Raw genomic sequence first — 23,333 nt, 5'->3', positions numbered from 1 at the left:
TCATTTACAGTTGTATCAAAAACAATAAAATACCTTGCAATCAATTTAACCAAGGAGGTAAAATAATACTCTGTACTTGGAAAATTGTAAGTCATTGAAGAAAGAAATTGAAGACAATTTAAATAAATGGAATCATAAACTGTGTTCATGGTAGGAAGAATTAATATCATTAGAATGTCCATAGTACCCAAAGCAATCTATAGATTCAATGCAATCCCTACCAAAATTCCAATGGCATTTTTCACAGAACTAGAACAAATAATTTCAATTTATATGAAATCTAAAAGATCTCAAATAGCTACGGCAATCATGAGGAAGAACAAAGTTGGAGATATCACACTACCTGATATCAAACTACACTACAAGCCTATAGTAATCAAAACAGCATGGTACTTACATGAAAACATACATAGATCAATAGAACAGAACAGAGCCCAGAAATACATCCATTTAATCTGTGACAAAAGAGACAAGAATATACAATAGGGTAAAGACAGTCTCTTCAATAAATGGTGTTGGCAAAACTGGACAGATATGTGCAAAAAAATGAACCTGGACCACCTTCTTACACCATGTACAAGAATAAACTCAGCATAGATTAAAGACTTAAATGTAAGACCTGAAATCATAAAACTTCTAGAAGAAAACATAGGCGATAAACTCTGATATTGTATTAGTAATTTTTTTTGATATATCTCCTCAAGCAAGGGAAACAAAAAGAAAAATGAACAAATGGGACTGCATCAAACTAAAATGTTTTTTCACAGAGGAAACTATCAACAAAGTGAAAAGCCAAACTACTGAATAGGGTAAGATATTCCTTTGTGGTAAATCTGATAAGAGGTTAATATTCAAAATATATAAAGAACTCATACAACTCAACAACAACAACAACAAAAATCGAATTAAAAATGGGCAGAAGAATAGATGTTTCTCCAAAGAGGAAATGTAGATGGCTAATAGACAGATGAAAAGATGCTCAAGCTCAGTAATCATCAGAGAAATGCAGATTAAAACCACAGTAACTGACACCTGTCAGAATGGCTATCATCAATAAATCAAAAAACAAGTGTTGGTGAGGATGTGGAGAACAGGGAGCCCTCATACACTGTTGGTGGGATTGCAAATTGGTACAGCCACTAAGAAAAAAGTTTGGAGGTTCCTCAAAAAATTTAAAACAGAAGTATCTAATGACTGAGAAATTCTTCTGGCTACTTATCTGAAGAAATCCAAAATACTAATTTAAAAAGATATATGCACCTCTATGATTACTGCAGTGCTTTTTACAAGAGCCACGATGTGGAAGCAACCTACATGTCCATCAATAGATTAATGGATAAAAAAGATGTGGTACATAAATACAATGGAGTATTACTTAGCCATAGAAAAAAATAAAATCTTACTATTTGCAACAACATGGATTGACCCAGAAGGTATTATGCTAAGTGAAATAAGTCAGAGAAAGACAAATACCAAATGATCTCACTTATATCTGGAATCTAAAGAACAAAATAAACTAATATAACTGAAACAGACTCATAGATAAATTTGATGATTGCCATATGGGGGGTAGGTTGTGGGGCTGGGCAGAAAAGTTGAAGGGATGATGAAGTACAAACTGGTAGTTATAAAATAGTCATGAGGATGTGAAGTACAGCATAGGGAATATAGTCAATAATACTGTTATAACTATGTACAGTGCCAGGTGAGTATTATCCTGGAGATAACTCTATAATAGCACAGACACCTTTCTCATTCCATTTTGAAAGGGATCCATTCAATGGATGTACCATGGTTTATTCAGTTTCCCAAAGTTGGACATTTGGAAAACATTTTTGTCACCAAACATTTCTATTAGAATAGGAGTCCTTCCTTATCTAATCCCAGCCCCTATTCTCATATCTAGAAGGAGAAAGCGATTTCTCCTTTTCAATGAGAAATGTGTACAGATGGTTAATTTGCTTTCATGACTCACCCGGATGTCAGCTTTCCCTGCGCTGGCAAGATCCTGACACTGTAAGTTGTAGCCTCCTTCCCAACTGGAGAGAATAAGCTGCCGAAGAATCAAGAAAGGAAGGTGGGGAATCAACACAAGAATTTGGACAAAACTGAATTTCCCATCCATATTTCTAATTGGGTTTGAGTAGAAACTTCCCAGGATTGAGTTTGACTCAATCCTGTCCTCAAATACTAATTATCAAATTATTTAATTCTTGCTATGAATTAATATCAATGGTTATATTTCTTAATATAATTTACTCCTGACCTTTTTAGAAATTAAATCTAAAAAGAATCAGGATTTAGCTATCATTTGAATAACAAAATATTTAGCGTAAGGAATTATCTTGTCATATGTTTCCACGAGTAAAATGTAGAATTAAATGTAAAGAAATGTGAGGAAATAATACTAAAATTTTAATAATATCTTATACTGGCTTATACATACATATTTATCTTATTTGATCGTCTTAATTTTATGAAGTGCATATTTATTATCATTTTACATATATGTAAACTAGGACTAAGAAAGGTTCTTAAGCCATTTATTAATTTATGATAACATGGTAATCAATCATTTATGTAACTGTAATTGGTTAATGTCTATATTCCCCATGATCAAAAACCAAAAAGCTCCATAAAATGTCTCCTTTTTTTGCTCATCTCCGCATCTACATTTCTTTGACCCATGCCTGGAGTATAAAAAGTACTCAGTAAATACATAAGTAAATGATTTGCTTAAGTGGTAGAACAATGATTGAAATTCAGACCTTCTCATTCCTTATCTAGTGTTCTTTCTACATCAACATAAGAAAATGTTTTTTATTCTTTGTAGAAAATTCTACGAAAGTTTTCTCCCTTCTCATTATTACTGAAGAAACTTAAAATTCTAGAATATAAGGTATTTGGCTTTGATTTACATAAATACTTATGTAAAACCTACTATTTTCTGTTGCTTATCAGAAATGGGTAATGGTATAGAACTATTAAAATATATATACAGAACAGGGAGGGATGGGATGATAATGAGCTGAACATTAAAAAGAGATGAACCATTAAAAACATTTAGAATGTTTTATAACCCTTGTCCTTACTCCACTATCCTGATAATAATTTTAGCAGTAATTTCCGGGACTAAGCAAACATCAGGCCAGGGCATAACAAATTAGCAAGATTAACTCATCCTATCACTTGACTGATGTCTATGGAATATACCCCAAAAGTGTCAAAGAAAAGACCTTATTTCTGCTCTGAAAGTTTACAATCAGAGGTGGCTAGGAGGCAAGTGACAGTAGTGATTTTTGAACCAAGAGATATAAAAGTGTGAGAAGAGAAACAGTCGATAAGCGGTGTATAAAATTCATAAAGGGGAATTTGCTCAGTGTAGATGTTCTCCCGAAAAGGCAGAAACCATTTACTTGGTGGTTCAAACACTAAACTGTTGTTTTTGTTCCTGTTAATGGTGACTAATATTCCCTTTAAAATGTACAAAGCCTTCCACACTTACTAACTCCTACTTATACTTGTCGGTGAGCATTTGAAGTACTGAAACCCTGTCTCTCTATCTCTGTATCCCCTGGGTTTAGTACACTTCATAGCACCTCCTAAGTGCTCACTGCACGTTAGCTAAACAGAACTGATTAATCCTCACATCTAACTCATGAGTTCAGCTGGACAAATATCATGTCTCCATTTCAAAGATAAGTTGACTAAGGTTCAGAGTAACTCCTAAGTAACTCCTCTAAAATTAGATAAAGTGACAAAGCTGACACATGAATTCAGATCTTCTGAGTCCACTACACCAAAGTTTCTGGCAGGTATTGGAGCTTCCAATATAGTCAGACCTACAGGCTGGCCCCTCTGATGCGGCTGCTACTTCTGACAACAATCCGATGAAGAGTATACAAAGAAATTAAGTCCATAAATTAATACCTCACATACTCTCCTAGTGAACTAAAATTCACCTAGTAAAGAATCTAAAATAAAAATTCCCTATTCAGAGTTAGGTAAATTAGCGAGCACCTATGTGTATAATTTTAGAGTTGTTGGCATGGCTTTCCTGACTCCAAATCCCACTTCCTGCATTCTGGCTGATGCCTAAAATTCCATGATTGCAGTTTTATTGCAGTTATTTAAGGTAATAGTTGTTAATCATTATTAGAATGGTGGATTTTATTAGACGAATGAACAGATTAGACTATGGGCGAGACGGCCTATATTTTAGTCAAGGATTTATTTTTTTTAGAATTCAAGGACACCAAGAAAACAGCTATACTTGTGCCATTAACAGCCATTTATAATTTATATGATTTTATCCTAATTTTTCCTTAAAAAGGTTTTATGTTTGTTTATTCATTCTCATGCTCATTCTCCCTCTCCCTCTCTCTCTCTCTCTCTCCTCCCCACCTCCTTCTCTCCCTTTCTCTTTCCATCGCTCCCTCCCTCCTTCCTAGGCCTTTGGTTCTAAGGCAGGACAATTTCTTTTTTTTTCTTGTAAAATTACTCGGGTTTGATACTTTACAAAGAAATGGGGAGTACATGATGTAATGAGGGCAGCTAGAGTTGAGCTGGAATGTCAACTCAGGCCTCCAGAAGTCAGTCCTGAGAAATAGCTATGGCACTATCACAGTAGCCTAAAGAGGCAGGGAGTATTCTTTAAGTATATATTTTAGTCAAACTAACTGCATTTGGTATTTAATTAAAAAAATACTCTTACTCAACAGCTGTTTATTCTCAGGCAAATCATGTAACTTTTCTAAGCCTCAGTATCATAATCCGTAAAAGGAGAAAATTATAACATATGATCTTTAAAGGCCCATTCAGATCTAAATTGTGTTTTAAATTACAATGAGAGACTCAGGGCCCAAGAAAGAGGCCTAAATTGGGATAAGATAATTCGAGTTAGAAACAAAGGCTTTTAGGGCTTTTGGAAGTAATAGTAATAATATCAAACGCTGGAACAAGTTCTCAAACTCTTAAAGAACAGTACTGATAACCTTGGATAGTTCCAGTGTGCTAGCTTTAATTGCTTCTAAAAATCTCTCAACTACAGATTAAGCTACATAAACACTTACCTCTGCCAGCATGTACATGGAGAGAAGTGTGATTCCGAGATTATACAAGGTAAGGATACCCTTTTTTTTTCTGTTCTTCATATATTTGTTGCCCAGCCATATTGAAAGTAGATATATGACAGTAAGAAAAAAGGTAGGAAGGTAAGAGTCCAACATGAACCATCCTCTGACTCGAGAATCTGAAAAGAAACACATGCAGTGAGAATCCTGAAGAATAACACTTCTGTTTAGCTATAACATATTGGCACATACATTTTATTTGCGCATATCAGATACAACAGAGAACAAAATGACACAGCATTAAAGAAGCTGAATTTGAGTTATTGTGAAGAAGAAGAAACCAGTAGAGTTTAAAGAAGGTTTCATGGAGCAAACAGGGCTTAAGGGGAATACTGAATGACAAGAAAAGGTAATGAAGGTGGAAAGTAACAGTTCTTGAATGTCTACTTTCGAACGATTACTGTATTTATTTATTCTAACTCAGTAAATATAAAGTATGTTATGCCATTTTATGGATGATAAGACAGCTCGGAAAGCTTTAGTAACTTGCAAAAAGCTACACAATAGTTGGCCGCAGAGTCAGGATTTAAATTCACATCTGACTTCTGGTGTGTCATACCTTGTTGCTGCCTCCTATGGAGAAGCTTCGAGGAGACAGGAAAGAAAGCATATTGATACTGTACCCTAATTCCTAAAACTCACACTCCCTGGAATTTGCCTAGGATTGTTGTGCAGTAAACCAGGAATGGGTTTAGAGTTCAGATGATCCAAACAGAGCAATGGGATGCAAGCATGACAGCTGAAGACAGTGAAGGCGAAGCCTGAGGGCTGATGGTTCAGAACTGAGAGTAGAAAATAAAGCCAGGGACCCAAACCTGACCATGCACTAGAAGTACAAACAGCCAGGAGGCAAGGACCTAAACATATCAAGAATGTCTTCCTCTGGAGAGTGAAAATTTAAAAACCTAAACAAAACATACATAACAGATCTATAATTAGCAACACCTGAAAATAATTGTAGGTACAAAATGACTTGTGTTCTCTATTTTGCTTTTTTAAAATTGTTGTTTAAATAAAGATAATGGTTTGGCCCAGAATTATAAAAATTGCATGCTGTGTTTAATCTGTCAGTACAGTTGTAAGGAAATGGTTTCTCCAAAAGATAATGCCCTTTTCTTGATATCTGTGGTTCTCCTAATCTCAGTCCCTCTTTCTGCTCTACCCTATTCCATCTACCCCAGTCTCTCTTTAAAACACCCCACCCTACAGAGTGCCATTGCTATGGAAAGTATCTTCTCAAGCTATACCTCATTACTTATTCTATAAACTTCTCCCATTTGTGATAGAGATAAAAAAGGTAAGAAAGGAACATTCATGTGATTCACAGATATTACCTTTCATACAATTAGCTCATAATTATCTGTCATAAAAGTTTGTGCCACTTCCTAATGTTTTTCTCCATATCTAAGTCCTACTCATCTCTTTAATACTCAGATAAAGGTACTGCCTTCTGAAGGGAGCCATTTCCTACTGTTCTTTTCGTAACTACAGCTTCTCATCAGCATGACAAAAAAATTATCATTTTATAATTTGTTATTATGGCTATATACTGTTATTATAAATAACATTTGCTGAGCACTAATTCTGTGCTATACACTGTTCTCAAGCCTTTTACATGTATTAACTTATTTAACTCTCAAAGTGATATTATATATATTATTTTTAACAGCTTTATTGAAGTATACTTGATTACACAGAATCCTGCACATATTTAATGTGTACAATTTGATGAGTTTGGACATATGTAAATATCTGTGATGCCATCACCACAGTTAAGGTAACAGACATATTGGTGATATTATTATCCCCAGTTTACATATGAGAAAAATTGAGCCACATGGGGTAAAAAAAAATTAAGTAACTTGCACTAACCAGCTATCTCCTTTTATGGAGTTATGGGTTGAACTGTGTTCCCTAAAAAGATGTTCCAGTCCTAACTTCTGGTATCTGTGATTATGGCCTTATTTAGAAATAGAGTCTTTGCAGATGTAATTAAGTTAAGATGAAATCATACTGGATTAGGCTGGGCCCTAACCAGGTGACTGGTATCCTTATAAGGAGAGATCTGGATTCAGGGACACAAAGAGAACACCATGTGAAGACAGAGGCAGAGATTAGAGTGATACATCTACAAACCAAAGGATGCCAAAGATTCCTGGAAACTACCAGAAGTTAGGAGAAAGGCATGGAACAGATCCTTCCCTAGAACCTCAGAGGGTGCATGGCCATGCCAACATCTTGATTTCAAACTTGTAGCCTCCAGAACTGTAAGAGAATAAACTGCTGTTGTTGCAGTTTGTGGCACTTTGTTACCGAAGCCCTAGGAAACTAATACACATGGTTTACTTCATGGCTTTCCAATTGTTTCAGATGTGCTAGTTTTACCCTCCCAACTACAGTGTATGCTCCATGAGAGAGAGACTAGGTCTTATATTTCTATTCTGTCTCACTTATAACATATCCATTTAATGCTGATTTGAGAGGAAACTGTCATTGAAGATATATCAATTGGCACACTGAGGTAAGCACATATTGAAAAACTAATACAGCACCTGAAGTTTTTCGTTTTCTTATTTCATGGTCCTATAAATATTTGCCACAACTGTTATGGAGGATCATAACTGTTCCAACCAAAGGATGGAACAAATACTCATGACAAGATTATCTCTGGGGCTTGAGAAGTGTTAGCTCTGCATCTGTGTCAGGTATTTGCCCAGAATATCACTTGATGATATGGTGTAGGTAAAATCAGAAAAGACTTGGGGACACCTAGAAGCTTACTAGGTGGCTTGTCAGTCAACTGAAGCTTGTGCCACTTTTAGGAAGGGGATAAGGATTTGTGATGACCTGGATGCCAGGCTATCTGTCATTGTGGAGATCACCTAGTAGTCTATTGGTGAACTGCCGACCTTACAGTCTCTTTTTCTACAAAGGAAATGTTCATAAAAATGACCAGAGCTGAGTAAATAACTGTAATCCAATCCTTAATTGATCCCATACTCACATAATTCCAGATCATGAAGATCTTACTGACAGCAAAGTTCAGTGTGAAGCTGGCTCAGGGAGACTTTTACTTAACTCACTAGTAGAAGTGTCAAATAGAAAGCCAATCACCAAAAAATCCTCCAAGACCAAGTTAAAGCATCATGCCCTCTACACTACCCACTAGAACTGTAAGGCAGAGATCATATTAAATAAAGTATGGTATGAGATATAGGTATCCTGTCCTGCCTATCCCAATGGATCATCACAAGGATAAAATAGAAAAAATAAAACCAGACTCTGTGAAAGCATTTTTTAAAAAGCCCTATATAATCAAAGAATATCATTTTATTAAAACTATATAGTCATTCACTTAGAATGACTTAGAATAGTTTACAGAGCCTGTATAGAAACTGGAGAGTGGGCTAAATAATCTTTAAGTGATTCTGTTTAAAGACTTTAGGAACAGGAAACATCATCTCCTCCCTCCCCTCACCCAGTAGTGCTGAGGAAATAACTTGCAGATTTTTCGCAGCTTTGTGAACCACCAAGGCTCAAGTAAAACAAAACATATTGTTTAGAATTTATTATTTGCAAAATATATAGGACTTAATATGTTCCTGGAACTGTAATAAGCACTGGAGATTAACAGTCATGGCTCCTGACCTCATGGGAGAAAGAGCTATTAATAACAATAATGTGTATGAAAGAAATAAACAGAGGTTGAAATAGAGAATAAGAAGGGGGCTCCTTCAGAAGGGCAAATTCCCTGATATCTTTGTTAAGGAAAGCCTACTTGAGAAGGTAACATTTAAGCTGATACCTGAAGTATGAGAAGGGGCTCACTATATTGCGGGATGGAGTAGAAGATAGTGGGGAGGAATTCCAGGCTCAAGGAGCAGCGTATGAAAGAATTTTACATATTTGAGGAAGTGAAAGATGTCAGATGTCAAAATGAATGAGGAATAATGGTGCTTACTGTTAGAGAAGCAGCTGGGGCTAAATAATCCAAGGGTATGTAGTCCATGATACAAAATCTGGTTTTTAATCCTAAGGACACTGGGAAGACACTGATAAGTGTTAAGCTAGAGTACCATATACTATGATTTAGGCTTTTAAAGTATTATTCCAGCTAACAATAAATGATTGGAAAAAGGGAGACTAGTTAAGATACCTTATAATGACTTAGTGCTGATTTTTAGTCATTAAATATACATCAATTGGCACACTGTAGTAGTCTAAGTGACTGGTAACGGAGGAATGACTGATAGCTTAGAATCTCAATCTAATGGCCCTGGGCAGAGAAAGCCCACACATATTTAAAGAGAATCTGTCAAGACTTGTAAGGGAAGCAAGACTATACATGACTATGCATGTGAGGAAGGTGGGGGTGAATGGGCAGTAGAGAGAGAAGTAGAATATATTCAGAAGGAAAGCTACAGCCTGCTTTGGTGGCCAGTTTTTAGTAACTTTGGTAGCTAGAGAGAGACACCAAAGGAAGTATTACACTGCATTCTATTCCTGCTTCCCACTCCCAGAACTTTAATCCCAAGAGAGGCTGAGCAGGAGAAATGAGGACTTCTATATATTCTAAGAGAAGGATAGCAAAGGTGAGGGAAGTTAAGTTTCTCAGTGTTAAATGCTGTTTTGAAGACACCAAAAGTGATATAATCTTCTGTAACTAAATACTGTGTTCCTTCCACATTAAGTTCTCAAGTAGTTCACTTACCTCGAGGTCCAAACATGTTGTCCAAAAAAGCATTGACTTCATCATCAAAAGCCTTTAGATGCTCCTGAAAAAAATTAAAAAATGATTAATTAAAAAATTAAAAATGATTTAAGTGGGTTTTGGAAACTCTCAGAAGAAACCACTATCAACAATGTACAGTTCACAGAATCTCCAAGGGTCCTAGCTTCAAGGACTTTTGACTGCAAAGACTTAAAAAAAGTAAATTAGTAAAAGTGGCCCCACCTCTCACAAGCCTATAAGGATTTGGAAGGAAACAATTCCTCTTTCATTTCCTTAGGCAAGAGGAGTCCTGAAAACAGGCTTTGTACATTTGAACATTGAAGAGTTATTGACTTTAATTTCATTTCCATCTAAAATGCTTAGGGTTATAAACACTCCCATAAGCAACTTCTATTGTTGCAGTTAATAGGAGTTGTATGTGACAGAGAAAGTCTATTCCTGCAGGATATAATGTAATTATTAAATGAAAATTCAGCTGAATTGTATCACAAAGCTGAATCTAAAGCTTTAAAGGGGGCTTGTTTTTCAAATAAGGAAATAAAGCATTATAGCCATTTTTTCCCATCACCTTTATATTTTATTTCCAAAACTTTTTAATAATTAGCATCTATTTAATATTACAATAAATGGTGTCACTAGGGTACAAATTATTGCCACTTTAACTGAATTCAAATTGGGATTGGAGAATTTTTGCTCAGATTCTTAAGGTTGATAAACTGGCTTCTGGCTCTTGATTTAGCTATTCATGCTGGTCTGCTATGACACTGCTCAAAATACCTAAGGTGTTCCCTAACCTTCTACAAAGGTCTGCAGCACCTTTTCAAGCAAATAAAAGATACAGAGCTTTCCCCAATGTTCCTGGGAAAGAGATCTTTGATGAGGATTTGGGGCCAATGGATTGGTCCCTGGCTATAGATGAGTATGACAACTCCCAGAAGTTCATAGAAAATGTTCTCTATGATCGATAGTGGGAGTGCAAAAATACCCCATTCTCAAAAAAAGTGTAAGTGCTAAAGAGGACAATTAATTTACTGGCATCTGAAAAGAAGAACTACATGTTTGGTTACTGGCACACACCATTTGGACCTATTCCTTATTGGTGACTTTGATCCTGAGAAATTAATTTTTCTTTTTTATTTACTTTGGAAATAATTTTTTATTTTTCAATTATAGTTGACATACAATATTATGTTAGTTTCAGGAATACAGCACAGTGATTAGGCATTTATATATCTTATGCTCACCTGATAAATCTAGCACCCATTTCTGTGTTTCTGTTTTGTTTGTTCATTTATTTTGTTTTTAAGATTCCACATAAAAGTGAAATCATATGACATTTCTCTTTCTCTGTCTGACTTACTCCATTCAGCACAATACCTGTAGGTTCATCCATGTCATTGCAGATGGCAAGATTTCATATATATATTTTGGCTGAATAATAGTCCATTGTATATATGTACCACATCATCTTTATCTAGTTATCCACTGATGAACACCCAGGTTGACTTCATATCTTGGCTACTGTAAATAATGCTGCAATAAATATATAAATGCATATGTCCCTTTGAAGTAGTGTTTTGGGTTTCTTTGTCCTTTGGTAGAGCCTTTGTTTTAAAATCTATTTTGTCAGGTGTAAGTATTGCTACCCCAGCTTTGTTTTTCTCATTTTCATTTTCATGAAATATCTTTTTCCCTCTCTTTACTTTCAATCTGTGTATGCTTTTTGATCTGAAGTGAGTCTCTTATAGGCAGTATATGTAAGGGTCTTGTTTTCTTATTCATTTAGCCACCCTATGTCTCTTGATTGGAACATTTAATCCATTTACACTAAAAGGAATTATTGATAGACATGTAGTTGTTGCCATTTTATTATTTATATTTCTCCTCCTTCATCTTTTTAACACTTCCTTTAGCTTTTTCTTGTTTGGGAAGCTCTTTATCTGTCCTTTGATTCTAAATGATAGCTTTGCTGGGTAATCTTGGTTGTAGGTCCTTGCTTTTCCTCATTTTGAGTATTTCCTGCCAATCCCTCTAGCCAGTCAAGTTTCTGTTGTGAAATCAGCTGACAGTCTTATGGAGCTCCCTTGTAGATAACTAAATATTTTTCTTGCTGTTTTTAAGATTCTGTCTTTAATATTTGGCATTTTAATTATGATGTGCCTTGGTATGGGCCTCTTTGAATTCATCTTGTTTGGGACTCTCTGCCCTTCCTGGGCTTGTATGTCTATTTCCTTCACCAGGTTGTCTTTTCTTTAAATAGTTTTTAAATTTTTTGCTCTCTCTCTTTTTCTGATACCCCTATGATGAGAATGTTTTTATACTTGATGTTGTTCCAGAGGGCCCTTGAACTAGTCTCACTTTTTTGGATTCTGTTATCTTCTTGCTGTTCTGATTGTGTGTTTTCTGTTACCTTATCTTCTAAACTGCTGCTTCAGTCCTCTGCTTCATCTACTCTACTATTGGTTTATTCTAATGTATTCTCCATTTATTATATTTCATTTCTGACTAGTTCTTATTTTCTGTCTACATTTTTATGTTTCTTGTCTCTTTGTTGAAGTTCTCACTGAGATCTTTGAGCATCCTTATAACCAGTATTTTAAACTCTGGTAGACTCCTTGTCTCCATTTTGTTTTGTGCTTCTTAAACTCTGGTAGACTCCTTGTCTCCATTTTGTTTAGTGCTTCTTCTGGAGCTTTGTTTTGTTCTTTCATCTGGTACATGTTTGTCTCCCCATTTTGGCTGCTTCCCTGTGTTTGCCTTTATGTATTATGTAGAATATGCATCCTGTGGGGCCCAGTAGCACAGTCTCTCTGGTCACCTGAGCTGTGTGCTATTGGTATGCCCCTTGTTGGGGTTGTGTGTGCCCTCCTACTATATTTGAGTCTTGGTTGCTGTTGGTATATCAATGGGAGGGATTGACCTTCAGGCTGATGTGTTGTGAAGACTGGCAGTAACTACAGTGGAGAAGCAGGGGCTGACCCTATGGAGTAAGATTTGCTTTAGCAGGGCTCTGGTGCCTGCCCAGTCTGCCCTTTAGGTGTGTCATTTGTAGAGGTGTTTGGGTAGTACTCTGATGTGGTTTGAAGCTAGCTACTGCATGTGTTGGTTCTGGGGCCTCTTGGGAGGGGCTCTGGTGCAAGACAAGGTCACTTGGTATGAGCTACAAAGTGATCTGCAGATGATTGCTACTTGTGCTGGGCTTGGAGTTGCCTGGGAGAGACTAAGCTGTGAACCAAGGCTAGCTGCTGCTAATGTTGGGCTTGGGACTACTTAGCAAGAGGTACAGGGCATACCCAGGCCAGATGCTGCTTGTTTGGGTACGTGAACCTTTGAGAGATTTTAGAAAAAGCTAAAGCATGAGCCAAGACCGACCATTTGTAAAGAACTGCCATTCAAAGTGGATTGGGTGGGCCTGCAAGTTGGGTGGGGTAGAATCTCAGAGAACCATCAGGGAAGAGGGGTCAATGGTGTTATGTTAGCTAGGCTGATGGAGATTGATATATCACGTCCATCTACATCTGAATGCTGGATAGTGGGAGGGCTCAACAAAAGAACAAGGGCTTCTGCTTGCACTTCTTCTGGGAGAAAGCTGCCCCTCTAGCCCTTGCCCTGAAGCCAAATAATTCAGTTCCTCCCTATATTTCCCTGGGGCCTTTCGAGCTGCTACCCCAGTGCTGGAGCTCAGAGCAAGTGAGTCTGTTAGCGAGAAAGTCCATGGACAAGTAAGTCCCTGCACAGGCCCTTTAAGAGGAATTCCTGGGACTCCAGAAGCCTTCTGCCTCACTCAGCCAGAGTCTCAATTGGTTTTCACAGCCTAAAGTCTTGAGGACTTCCCTCCCTGGCACTGGAACCCTGGGGGGCGGTGCTGAGTCCCCTCATTCTTCACAGGGGAACCCCCTCAGCTGAGATATTCCTCCCAAATTTTAACCACCACACTGTGGATATTGGATAATCCTGAGAGAAATTTCAAGGAAACTTAGGTCTTTGGGAACTTTAGGAAGGAGGATGAGGAGTAGAGACTAACATTTATTAGTATCTACTACTGCTGGCCAGTGTATTAGAAACTTTATTATTTCCTAATATCTCTATAAAAAGCACCTGGGCTAAACAAAGCTTGGAAGTTTTTAAACAGTGTTATCTTTAGGTTCTATGAAAGATATCTCTGGAGACCTCGAGAAAGGTCAGTTACTTAACATCTCAGTGTGACAGAATGTGATTTTTGTTGCCATTAGAACAGGGCAGATCTGTCTAGATCTCTTATTCTTGAGCAAAATATGTTAACCTTACTGATGTACCCATCCTCATACAAATACCAATGAAATCTGTCTTTCATTGCCACATCCACCCACAAATGTTTAAGCTTTTTCAGTATATTTGCTAAGGTTCAAAATCCATTTTCCAACATCTGTAGATCACAGAATACTCAATTAAAAGTCAGAAAGCTTGTATTATTTCTATAATCTTGCAGAAATGCAGTCACAGTGGAAGAGCAGAAAGAAAAGTGAGAGAGGATGATATGAAGAGAGAACAGAGAAAGATGAATGAGAAGGGGCATTCCATTCTTTTCAGTTTAATTTACTGATTCATTAACCAATTACCTAACATTACTATGTGCAAGCACCATGTTAGATGGTGAAATACAAAATCAAATGAGACACGGTACTTATCTTCACATAGCATAATAGAGAAGTAAAGCAATAATTACCTAGTGTCTTAAATATGATGAAAGAATTTTATAGATATATATTGTAAGAACATAGAGGAAAGAAATATTCATCCATAAAAAAGAAGGAAACATTGCCATTTTTGACAATATGGACAGACCTTGGAGGCATTATGCTAAGTGAATAAATAAGTCAGAGAAATATCATATGATCATATATGGAGAAATCTAAAACTCAGATACAGAAAACAGATTGGTGGTTGCCAGAGGCGGAGGGTCTGTGTGTGGGAGGTGGACCAATGGGTGAAGGTGGCCAAAAGGCACAAACTTCCAGTTATAAAACAGTTAAGCCATGGACATGTACAGTTGGTGACTATAGTTAATACTTTATATTTGAAAGTTGCAAAGAGTAGATCTTAAAAGTTTTCATCACAAGAAAAAATATAACTATGTAAAAAGATTTATTGTGGTGGTCATTTTGCAATATATCAAAATATCAAATCATTACATTGTATATCTGAAAGAAACAAACAAACACAAAGGACATAGAGGTAGGAAATTTAATTTAGATCTCTTAAAAAGAGAAGCCTGCCAGGAAGAGCTGCTGTTGTCGCTGAGTTTTGAAAGACTCTAGGGCATCATCTAGATGGAGAAGGAAAGAAAGAGCATTTGAAGGAGAAGGATCAGCATATACAGGTACACTGACACATGACTCATCTGGGAAATGGTAATGGCCAGGGTCTCTACTGACCTATTTGACAGAAATAAAGTCAATGCTTAGAAAATCAGAAACCTGAAAAAATTACTTCTTTATTTCTGGGTTATTTAATAGTTAGTAAGGAATGTAGTCTAAAGACAATGATCAGATGAGATCAGAAGAACAAATCAAAATTTACCCTGGATTAGTAAAACATAATTTTAAGTATAGAGTTTTGGTAGTGTTAGTTAATAACTAAGGATGAATACTTAGCAAAGGATGACAGAGCAGAGTTTCGGCAATGAATAACTAACTGTATACTAGTTTCTATACGTGTAAATGCAAAAGCATGCTGGACAATTTTCAAGACTAACACCTATGATCTAGGAAAAACCAGCACTTCATTCATTCAACCAGCATCTTTGAATAGTGACTGTGTACACAGTACTTTGTTGGACATTTGAAGAAAAAAGGGATAGAGATAGTTAACCAACGCAAAAGTTTACAGACAAATTGGGAAAGTGAAAAATACAAAGGCAAACAGAAAACCATTGAGAGGGAGATACAGAGAACTGCCACAATGATGGAGGATTTAGGAATGGGGACTTAAGATGGGGTTTCAAGATGGTTAAAATTTGGACAGATTAGGAGAGAGAGAGAAATAGTACTGCCCTTAGGCAAAAGGGGTGTTCTCCTGAACTCAATGCTTTAGACAGCCCCACTCTGTCATCCTTTGGCTATACCCCTCCACACAGAGGGAAAAATCCTTTGAGACAAGGGACATGCTTATCTATGGTCACAGCTTCCCCTCCTCCAGACAATGTTTCAAGTACCCCAGCCCACAGAATTCTTTGCCAAAATTCTCTGTGCTCACGACTAGGACAACTTCAGTGATTTCTCCTTGCCCACATAGTAAAATCCATGTTTTATGACTTTGAATTCCCTTTGTGGCTGTTTATAGCAATAGCTGTAGGATGGAAAGATTGGAAGTAAGTAGGGCCTTATTTAATTGTGTATTCCTGATTGCTTATCACATCTGGCAATAATGGAAAAAAAATAATATAAAAAAGTGATGTACAATCACATTGGAAAAACAGTTTAGCAGTTTAGTAAAAACATAAACATTCAACTAGGATCTAACATGCTACTCCTGGGTATTTAAAGAGAAAAAAAAGCATATATCCATACAATGACTTATACACAAATATTCATGGGAGCTTTACTTATAATCACTAAAAAATGAAAACCTCCTAATTACTCATCAACGGGTTAATGGATAAACTGTGGTATAGCCATACAATGAACTACAACTCAGCAATATAAAGGAGTGAACTACTGATGCACACCCGTAGATGGATCGCAAAATTATGAAGCTTCATTAAAGAGGCTAGACAAAAAGAGTACATACTATATATTTCTACTTACATGAAACTGTAGAAAATATAAACTTCATATGACAGAAAGCAAATCATGGTTGCTTGGGGACTTCAGGGGAGGGGAGAATATTTTTCAAAAATGAGGGTGAAATAAGGATATTTTCATATATGCATAAGTGAGAGAACTTGTAGCTAGGAGACCTGCACTACGAAGTGTGTTCAAGATGTTCTTCATGCTGAAGAGAAATGATTTTATATGGAAAGTAGCATTTACAGAAAAGAATCAAGAACACCAGAAATGCATTTGACTGAAGAGCCATAACTCAGAGCAAGCTGGCCTCCACTCACCTCACCACATCCACTATAACTGCCATAACCACCTCTCGCACCATGTTCATCCTTACCACCAGGAGCAGTGTTGCATAACACCACGGTGATCAGCACCTGCTCCTTCTACCTGGTCATGTGACACCCAACTCCCAAGACTGGTGGATTGGACCACCATGCACTCCTGCCTCAACCGTTGTTTTCTGAGAATACTGGGAAATAGGAGAGCCATAAAGTGCACACCTAGGTTTTTGCCACCATGATGCTGACTGGGATTCCCACTCAGCCCTAACTGCATTATTTGGAGCTCAACATGAAGCAGGGCATCTCAAAGAAAGCCATTTCCTGGTCTGTTTGTGAACATACAAACTCTGTGATCGCTGTTGGTACAGCCTCATCCTGAACACCGTGACAACTCAGATTTTCTTCAGCAAAAGTAGTCTTGCAATCAGAATTGTCAGCACCATGACTAAGGACTATTTTACAAAAGCTAAAACAAGAAGCAAAGCAGAAATAAACCCTACTGTGAAAACTCGGTCTGTGGTTTCTCTAATCTCTAAATGATAGAACTCCAGATTGTTTTTAATTCCTTTCCTCCTTCCCTCTTTTCTCTCTTGCTACTTCCCTTGTTCCCTCTCTTACGTTCTCTATTCCTTTCCTTCTCCCCTTTACTGCCTTCATTCCACTTTTCCTTTCCTCCCTGCTTCCTTCCTTTCCTCCCTCCTTCAGCCATTCCTTCATGTTTAGGCATTTTGTAGTTTTTGGTATGTATCTGCCATAGGCATCATGTTGTATAAAAATCCAGTGACTCAAAATCTTGGTGTTAGTCCTATTTTGTTGATATAATTTTATAGAACATTTTTAGCGACACTTATTTAATCGAAATAGTTATTTCCCACCACCAACTACCTTCCTCACTGCTTTTTAAAATGAGCCAAAGCCATTAAGATAACAAAACTGACTGTTAAGTTTGTAAGAAGACATAGTATCCGAACGCTTACTTCAGTCTCTCATGTATTTGAAGAGTCAAAATGTGTTCACACTTGTGAACACAACTAGGAAGTTTGGAGGATGGCTAAAAGACAAAATTATTTGGCTTTCATGCAGTTGACTTCACATGATATATATTTATGCTTATTTTACACTCATACCCCTAAACTGCCTTTGAGAGGCCAACCCACACAACATCTTGACCTCCCCCTACTATACTCCGGAGGGAGCAATACACTTAGTTAGGTTGAGGGTAGGGAATAGGTATTTATTTATTCATGGTAACTCTAAATTGTTATGTTATAGAATAATTTTCATAAGATTGAAACTAAGGTATTGAAGAATCTGTGGAACATTTATACTTGGTTACCACATTTCATGACAGATATAAATTGAAGGATAGCAGAATATACTACCCCAAAATATGCCACTTTTTGAATTAAAGTTACTTAAGAAACAACTGGTACAGGAAGGACACTGACCCTCCTTTTTCCCTCTAAAAGCAGGAAGTAAATCTCCCATGTGAAAAGGGTAGAAGGCATCCTTATCACCAGACAGGGATTTTAGGGAAGAAGGCTATATAAACAAGCCTTGTTACTTCATTAATTTGCTTTTCCAAGCCTAAACCCCTTTGTCTTATTGATCTTTCACAAACTTATTGTTTCCTTGTGTTAAAGGTATAAAAGCTGCCAGCTATGGACACTCTTTGAGTCTCATATTCTTTATGGTGCTCCCATACATATGAAATTAAATTTTTCTCCTGTTAACCTGTCTTATATCAATTTAATCAGGACAGTCAAAGTATCTAGAAGGAAAATGAACTAACTATAATAGTTGGTAATAATAGCTCCTGTCTAACGATGTGTGCCAGACATTTGATATTTATTATATATGATTTTTACAAAAGCTTTTCAATTTGCAGAAATTGAGGCTGTGAGCTCCAGTGGTACTGTTGTGTGAAACTTGAATAAAGTTCAGTAACAATCCATCTTTGTATACCTTCAGATTGAAAGGCTTCAGAGCTGGGATAGCAGAGAATGGGCTTTGGCAGAGCTCACGCTCATGTTCTTGTGCTGTAGTACATCTCAGGACACTAAGTTGATGAAGAAAATAGGGGCTGATTTTATCTGCATTCTTGGTAACTCTGACACTGCAGGGCAGTCTCACTCAACGGAGGACATGAAGTCTTCTTTAGGACATAAAATATTACTGCAGCTTTGTTATATTCCACTTCCCCCACATCGTTCCCTATCTCAAGTCATTCAGTATCTAGTCAAATAGCAACTCCTTACATGTTTCCCTGATCCATGTCTCATGGGCCTAATTACAAAGAGGAAAAAAGCATCTGCTTTGTGGCATCCTAGTCTGTGGTGCAGAATCATTCTCCATTTTCTTACCTACTCTATTTTTCCTTACAGCACTTAATCTACATACAAATTTCCACCAGCTGATTAATTTTATTGTCTGGGTCCTCTAATAAATATAAGCGTTAATAGTCCATTTTATCCTCAATTCTAAGAACAATACCTGGCACAAAATGGGCACTTCATATTTATTATACGGATTAATGAAACTCTCTTCTAAATCTTCACGGTAGTCACTTGATATTTACATTTATTGCATCCTTAGCTATACTTTAATATATGTGATCTGGCTTCCAATATATTTTGAAAGATCCTTAACACTCAACAATCTGTATATCATCAGGGAATACTGAACCCATTTTATTTTTTTACTTTCTTTTTTTGATGTTTCATTCTTCCAAAGAATAAAGAAAAAATCTGTTTATGTATTTTAAAAATAGAAAAAACTTATTCTATCTTGCAGTTAACATATGAATCCAGTGGACCCCTTTTATAAATCTAAGACACACTATGGGATCTTAGTAATCTTATTTTTCTATATCTTAAAACATTTTGCTATTTAACCAACCTAGGAATTATGTCATCATTTCAATCCATACTAAAAACATTTAAAAATATAAAAATGTAAGAATGATGGAATTGCCTGGAAGGACAATGTAATAGTCAAATAAGCCATCACTATTATATTGTCCTTCATTTTTCTTATTACTTACCCAAATTACTGCATCGTGCCTTAAGAAGATATAGAAGGTTGGAGACATCATGTTTATAGCTTTATAAAGCTTTCATTGAATACATTTAAAGTTCAGAGTTTTTCATGTCCTTAAACTTTAATGATCAAGTCACCTGAGGACCTTGTTAAAATACAGACTTTCATTCCATTAGTCTAGGAGGGGCTCGAAGTTTGCATTTCTACCAAGCTCCCAAGTGATGTCAATGCTACTGATCTACAGACCACATTTTGAGTAGCGATGATTTAGACCCAGATTATCAGTTTAGCTATTAGTTTTCTGATGTACTTTTACTATAAAACTACTGCATTCTTGCTTACTTTTTACAAATCTACAAAGTATTCTGTTTTTCTTCTCTATAAAATTCAAATGTTTTATACTAATTATATCACTATTCGTTTCACAGGCATTTTAGTAATTGTCTATACAAACCCACTTAGTCAGTGTCTACATTGCTCCAAACAGAAATAAAATCATAGGTTTGACTGTATTTTTTCTTACATTTTCTGTATCTGAATACAATTTCTTGAAAGTGGCTTACTCAAGGAGGAGTGCAGAAAGACTGGTGGCCTCTTTTGATCAAGCTATTATTTCTATTAAAGTATAAGACTGCATTGGCACATTGCATCAGTTAGTTCTTGTCAACAAATATCATCTAGAACTTTTGTTACTATCAAATTCAAGCCCTACCAATCATAGAACAGATTTTTAAAAAAACTTAAATACAATTTTAAACTTTTATTACTTTTGAATTTATCTTCTTCATTTCAGCCCCACCTTTGCACTCGGATAAGATTATCCAAATTTCTAAATATATATTTGTTGTCCCTTTAGCTTTAGTATATTTTAAAACTTTGGTACCAATATTCAAATTACTAATAAAAAGTTGCATAATCTGGATGTTATAGACTGAATTTTTAAAATTTTACATTAGTTTCAGATATATAGTACAGTGGTTATACATTACATAATTTATGAAGTGATCCCAATTAGTCTAGTACCCACCTGACACTAAATGTAGTTATCACATTATTGACTATATTCCCTATGCTGTACTCTATATCGCTGTGACTATTTTGTAACAACTAATTTGTACTTCATTCTTCACCTTGTCACACAGCCCTCAACTCCCCCTCCCATTTGGCAATCACATCTGTTCTCTATAACTGTAAGTCATTTTCATTTAGTTTGTTTCTTTTGTTCCTTGGATTCAGCATATAAGTGAAATCATATGGTATTTGTCCTTCTCTGACTTATTTCACTCAGCATTATATCCTCTAGGTCCATCCTGTCATTGCAAATGGCAAAATTTTATTTATTTCTGGCTGAGTAATACTCCATTGTTAATATGTGCCATAATTTATCTAATCATCTATTGATGGACCCTTAGGTTACTTCCATATCATAGCTATTGTGAATAGTGTTGCACTGAACACAGGGGTCCATAAATCTTCTGGAGTATTTTGGTTTTCCTTGGATAAATATCCAGAAGTGTGATTGTTGGGTCGAAAGGTAGTTCTAATGTTTTGAGGAACCTCAAAACTGTTTTCCATAGTAGCTATACCAATTTGCTATCCCACCAACAGTGGCCAAGAGTTCCTCTCTTCTCCACATCCTCTCCAACACTTGTTTGTTGACTTATTGATGATAGCCATTCTGACAGGTGCAAGGTGGTAGCTCATTGTGGTTTTAATTTGCATTTCTTTGATGATTGGTGATGCTGAACATCTTTTCATGTATCTACTGGCTATCTGTGTGTACTCTTTGGAGAAATGCCTATTTAGGTCCTCTGCCCATTTTTTAATTGGACTTTTTTTTTTTTTGGTGTTGAGTTGTAGGAGTTCTTTATAGATTTTGGATAGTATCATAGGCAAATACCTTACCCTATTCAGTAGTCTGGCTTTCCATTTTGTTGATGGCTCCTGTTGCTGTGAAGAAACTTTTTAGATTGATGTAGTTCCATTTGCATATTTTTTCTTCTCTTTTTTTCTTTTCTTTTTTTTGTTTCCCTTGCTCAAGGAGATATATCAGAAAAAAATTACTAATAGAAATATCAGAGTTTGCTGCCTATGTTTTCTTCTAGAAGTTCTATGGTTTCAGGTCTTATATTTAAGTCTTTAATCTATGTTGAGTTTATTCTTGTATATGGTGTAAGAAGGTGATCCAGATTCATTTTTTTGCACATATCTGTCCAGTTTTGCCAACACCATTTATTAAAGAGACTATCTTTACCCTATTGTATATTCTTGTCTCTTTCATCGTAGATTAAATGACCATATAGGTATGGATTTATTTCTGGGCTCTGTTCTGTTTCATTGATCTATGTATCTGTTTTCATGCCAGTACCATGCTGTTTTGATTACTATAGCCTTGTAGTGTAGTTTGATATCAGGTAGTGTGATACCTCCAAGTTTCTTCTTTTTTTCCTCAAGATTGCCATGGCTATTCAGGGTCCTTATAAATTTTAGAATTATTTGTTCTAGTTCTATGAAAAATGCCATTGGAATTTTGGTAGGGATTGCATTGAATCTATAGATTGCTTTGGGTACTATGGACATTCTAATGATATTAATTCTTCCTACCATGAGCACAGTTTATGATTCCATTTATCTGAATTGTCTTCAATTTCTTTCTTCAATGACTTACAATTTTCCAAGTACAGGGATTTTTTACCTCCTTGGTTAAGTTGATTGCAAGGTATTTTATTGTTTTTGATACAACTGTAAATGAGATTGTTTTCTTAATTTCTCTTTCTGATAGTTCATTATTGGTGTATAAAAATGCATCCAATTTCTGAATATTAATTTTGTATCCTGCAACTTCACTGAATTCATTTATCAGTACTACCAGTTTTGTTGATGGAATATTTAGGGTTCTCTCTATATAGTACCATGTCATCTGCAAATAATGACAGTTTTACTTCTTCCTTTCCAATCTGGATGTCTTTTATTTCACTTTCTTGTCTGATTGCTGTGGCGAGGACTTCCAATACTGTTGAATAACCGTGGTGAAAGCGGACATCCTTGTCTTGTTCCTGATCTTATGGAAAACGCTTTTAGCTTTTCCCCTTTGAATATGATGTTAGCTGTGGGTTGATCATATATGGTCTTTATTATGTTGAGGTATGTTCTCTCTCTTCCCACTTTGCTGAGAGTTTTGTACGTAAATGGATGCTGGATTTTGTCGAAAACTTTTTCTGCATCTATTGATAGGATCATGTGACTTTTATCTTTCAATCTGTTAATGTGGTATATCACATCGATTTGTGGATATTGTACCAACCTTGCATCCCAGGAATAAATCCAACTTGATCATGGTGAA

General features: G+C 36.1%; 1 protein-coding gene across 1 annotated transcript in view; it reads right to left on the bottom strand.

Annotated features, from left to right (window-relative positions):
- ELOVL2 (ELOVL fatty acid elongase 2) overlaps positions 1–23,333 on the bottom strand; it is a 94,024-nt gene that overhangs the window by 12,909 nt on the left and 57,782 nt on the right. Inside the window, exons 3-6 of the mRNA XM_015587266.2 lie at positions 17,294–17,417; positions 9,844–9,907; positions 5,073–5,251; positions 1,976–2,053 (exon numbers count right to left, since the gene is read on the bottom strand). Coding sequence (XP_015442752.1) covers positions 1,976–2,053; positions 5,073–5,251; positions 9,844–9,907; positions 17,294–17,417 — 445 coding nt within the window. The remainder of the gene's footprint in view (positions 1–1,975; positions 2,054–5,072; positions 5,252–9,843; positions 9,908–17,293; positions 17,418–23,333) is intronic.

This window comes from Pteropus alecto, unplaced genomic scaffold, assembly GCF_000325575.1.
Source record: "Pteropus alecto unplaced genomic scaffold, ASM32557v1 scaffold121, whole genome shotgun sequence".
NCBI classification, from domain to species: domain Eukaryota; kingdom Metazoa; phylum Chordata; class Mammalia; order Chiroptera; family Pteropodidae; genus Pteropus; species Pteropus alecto.
Note: the sequence above shows the minus strand (reverse complement) of the source record. Positions and strands in the feature narration are given on the sequence as shown.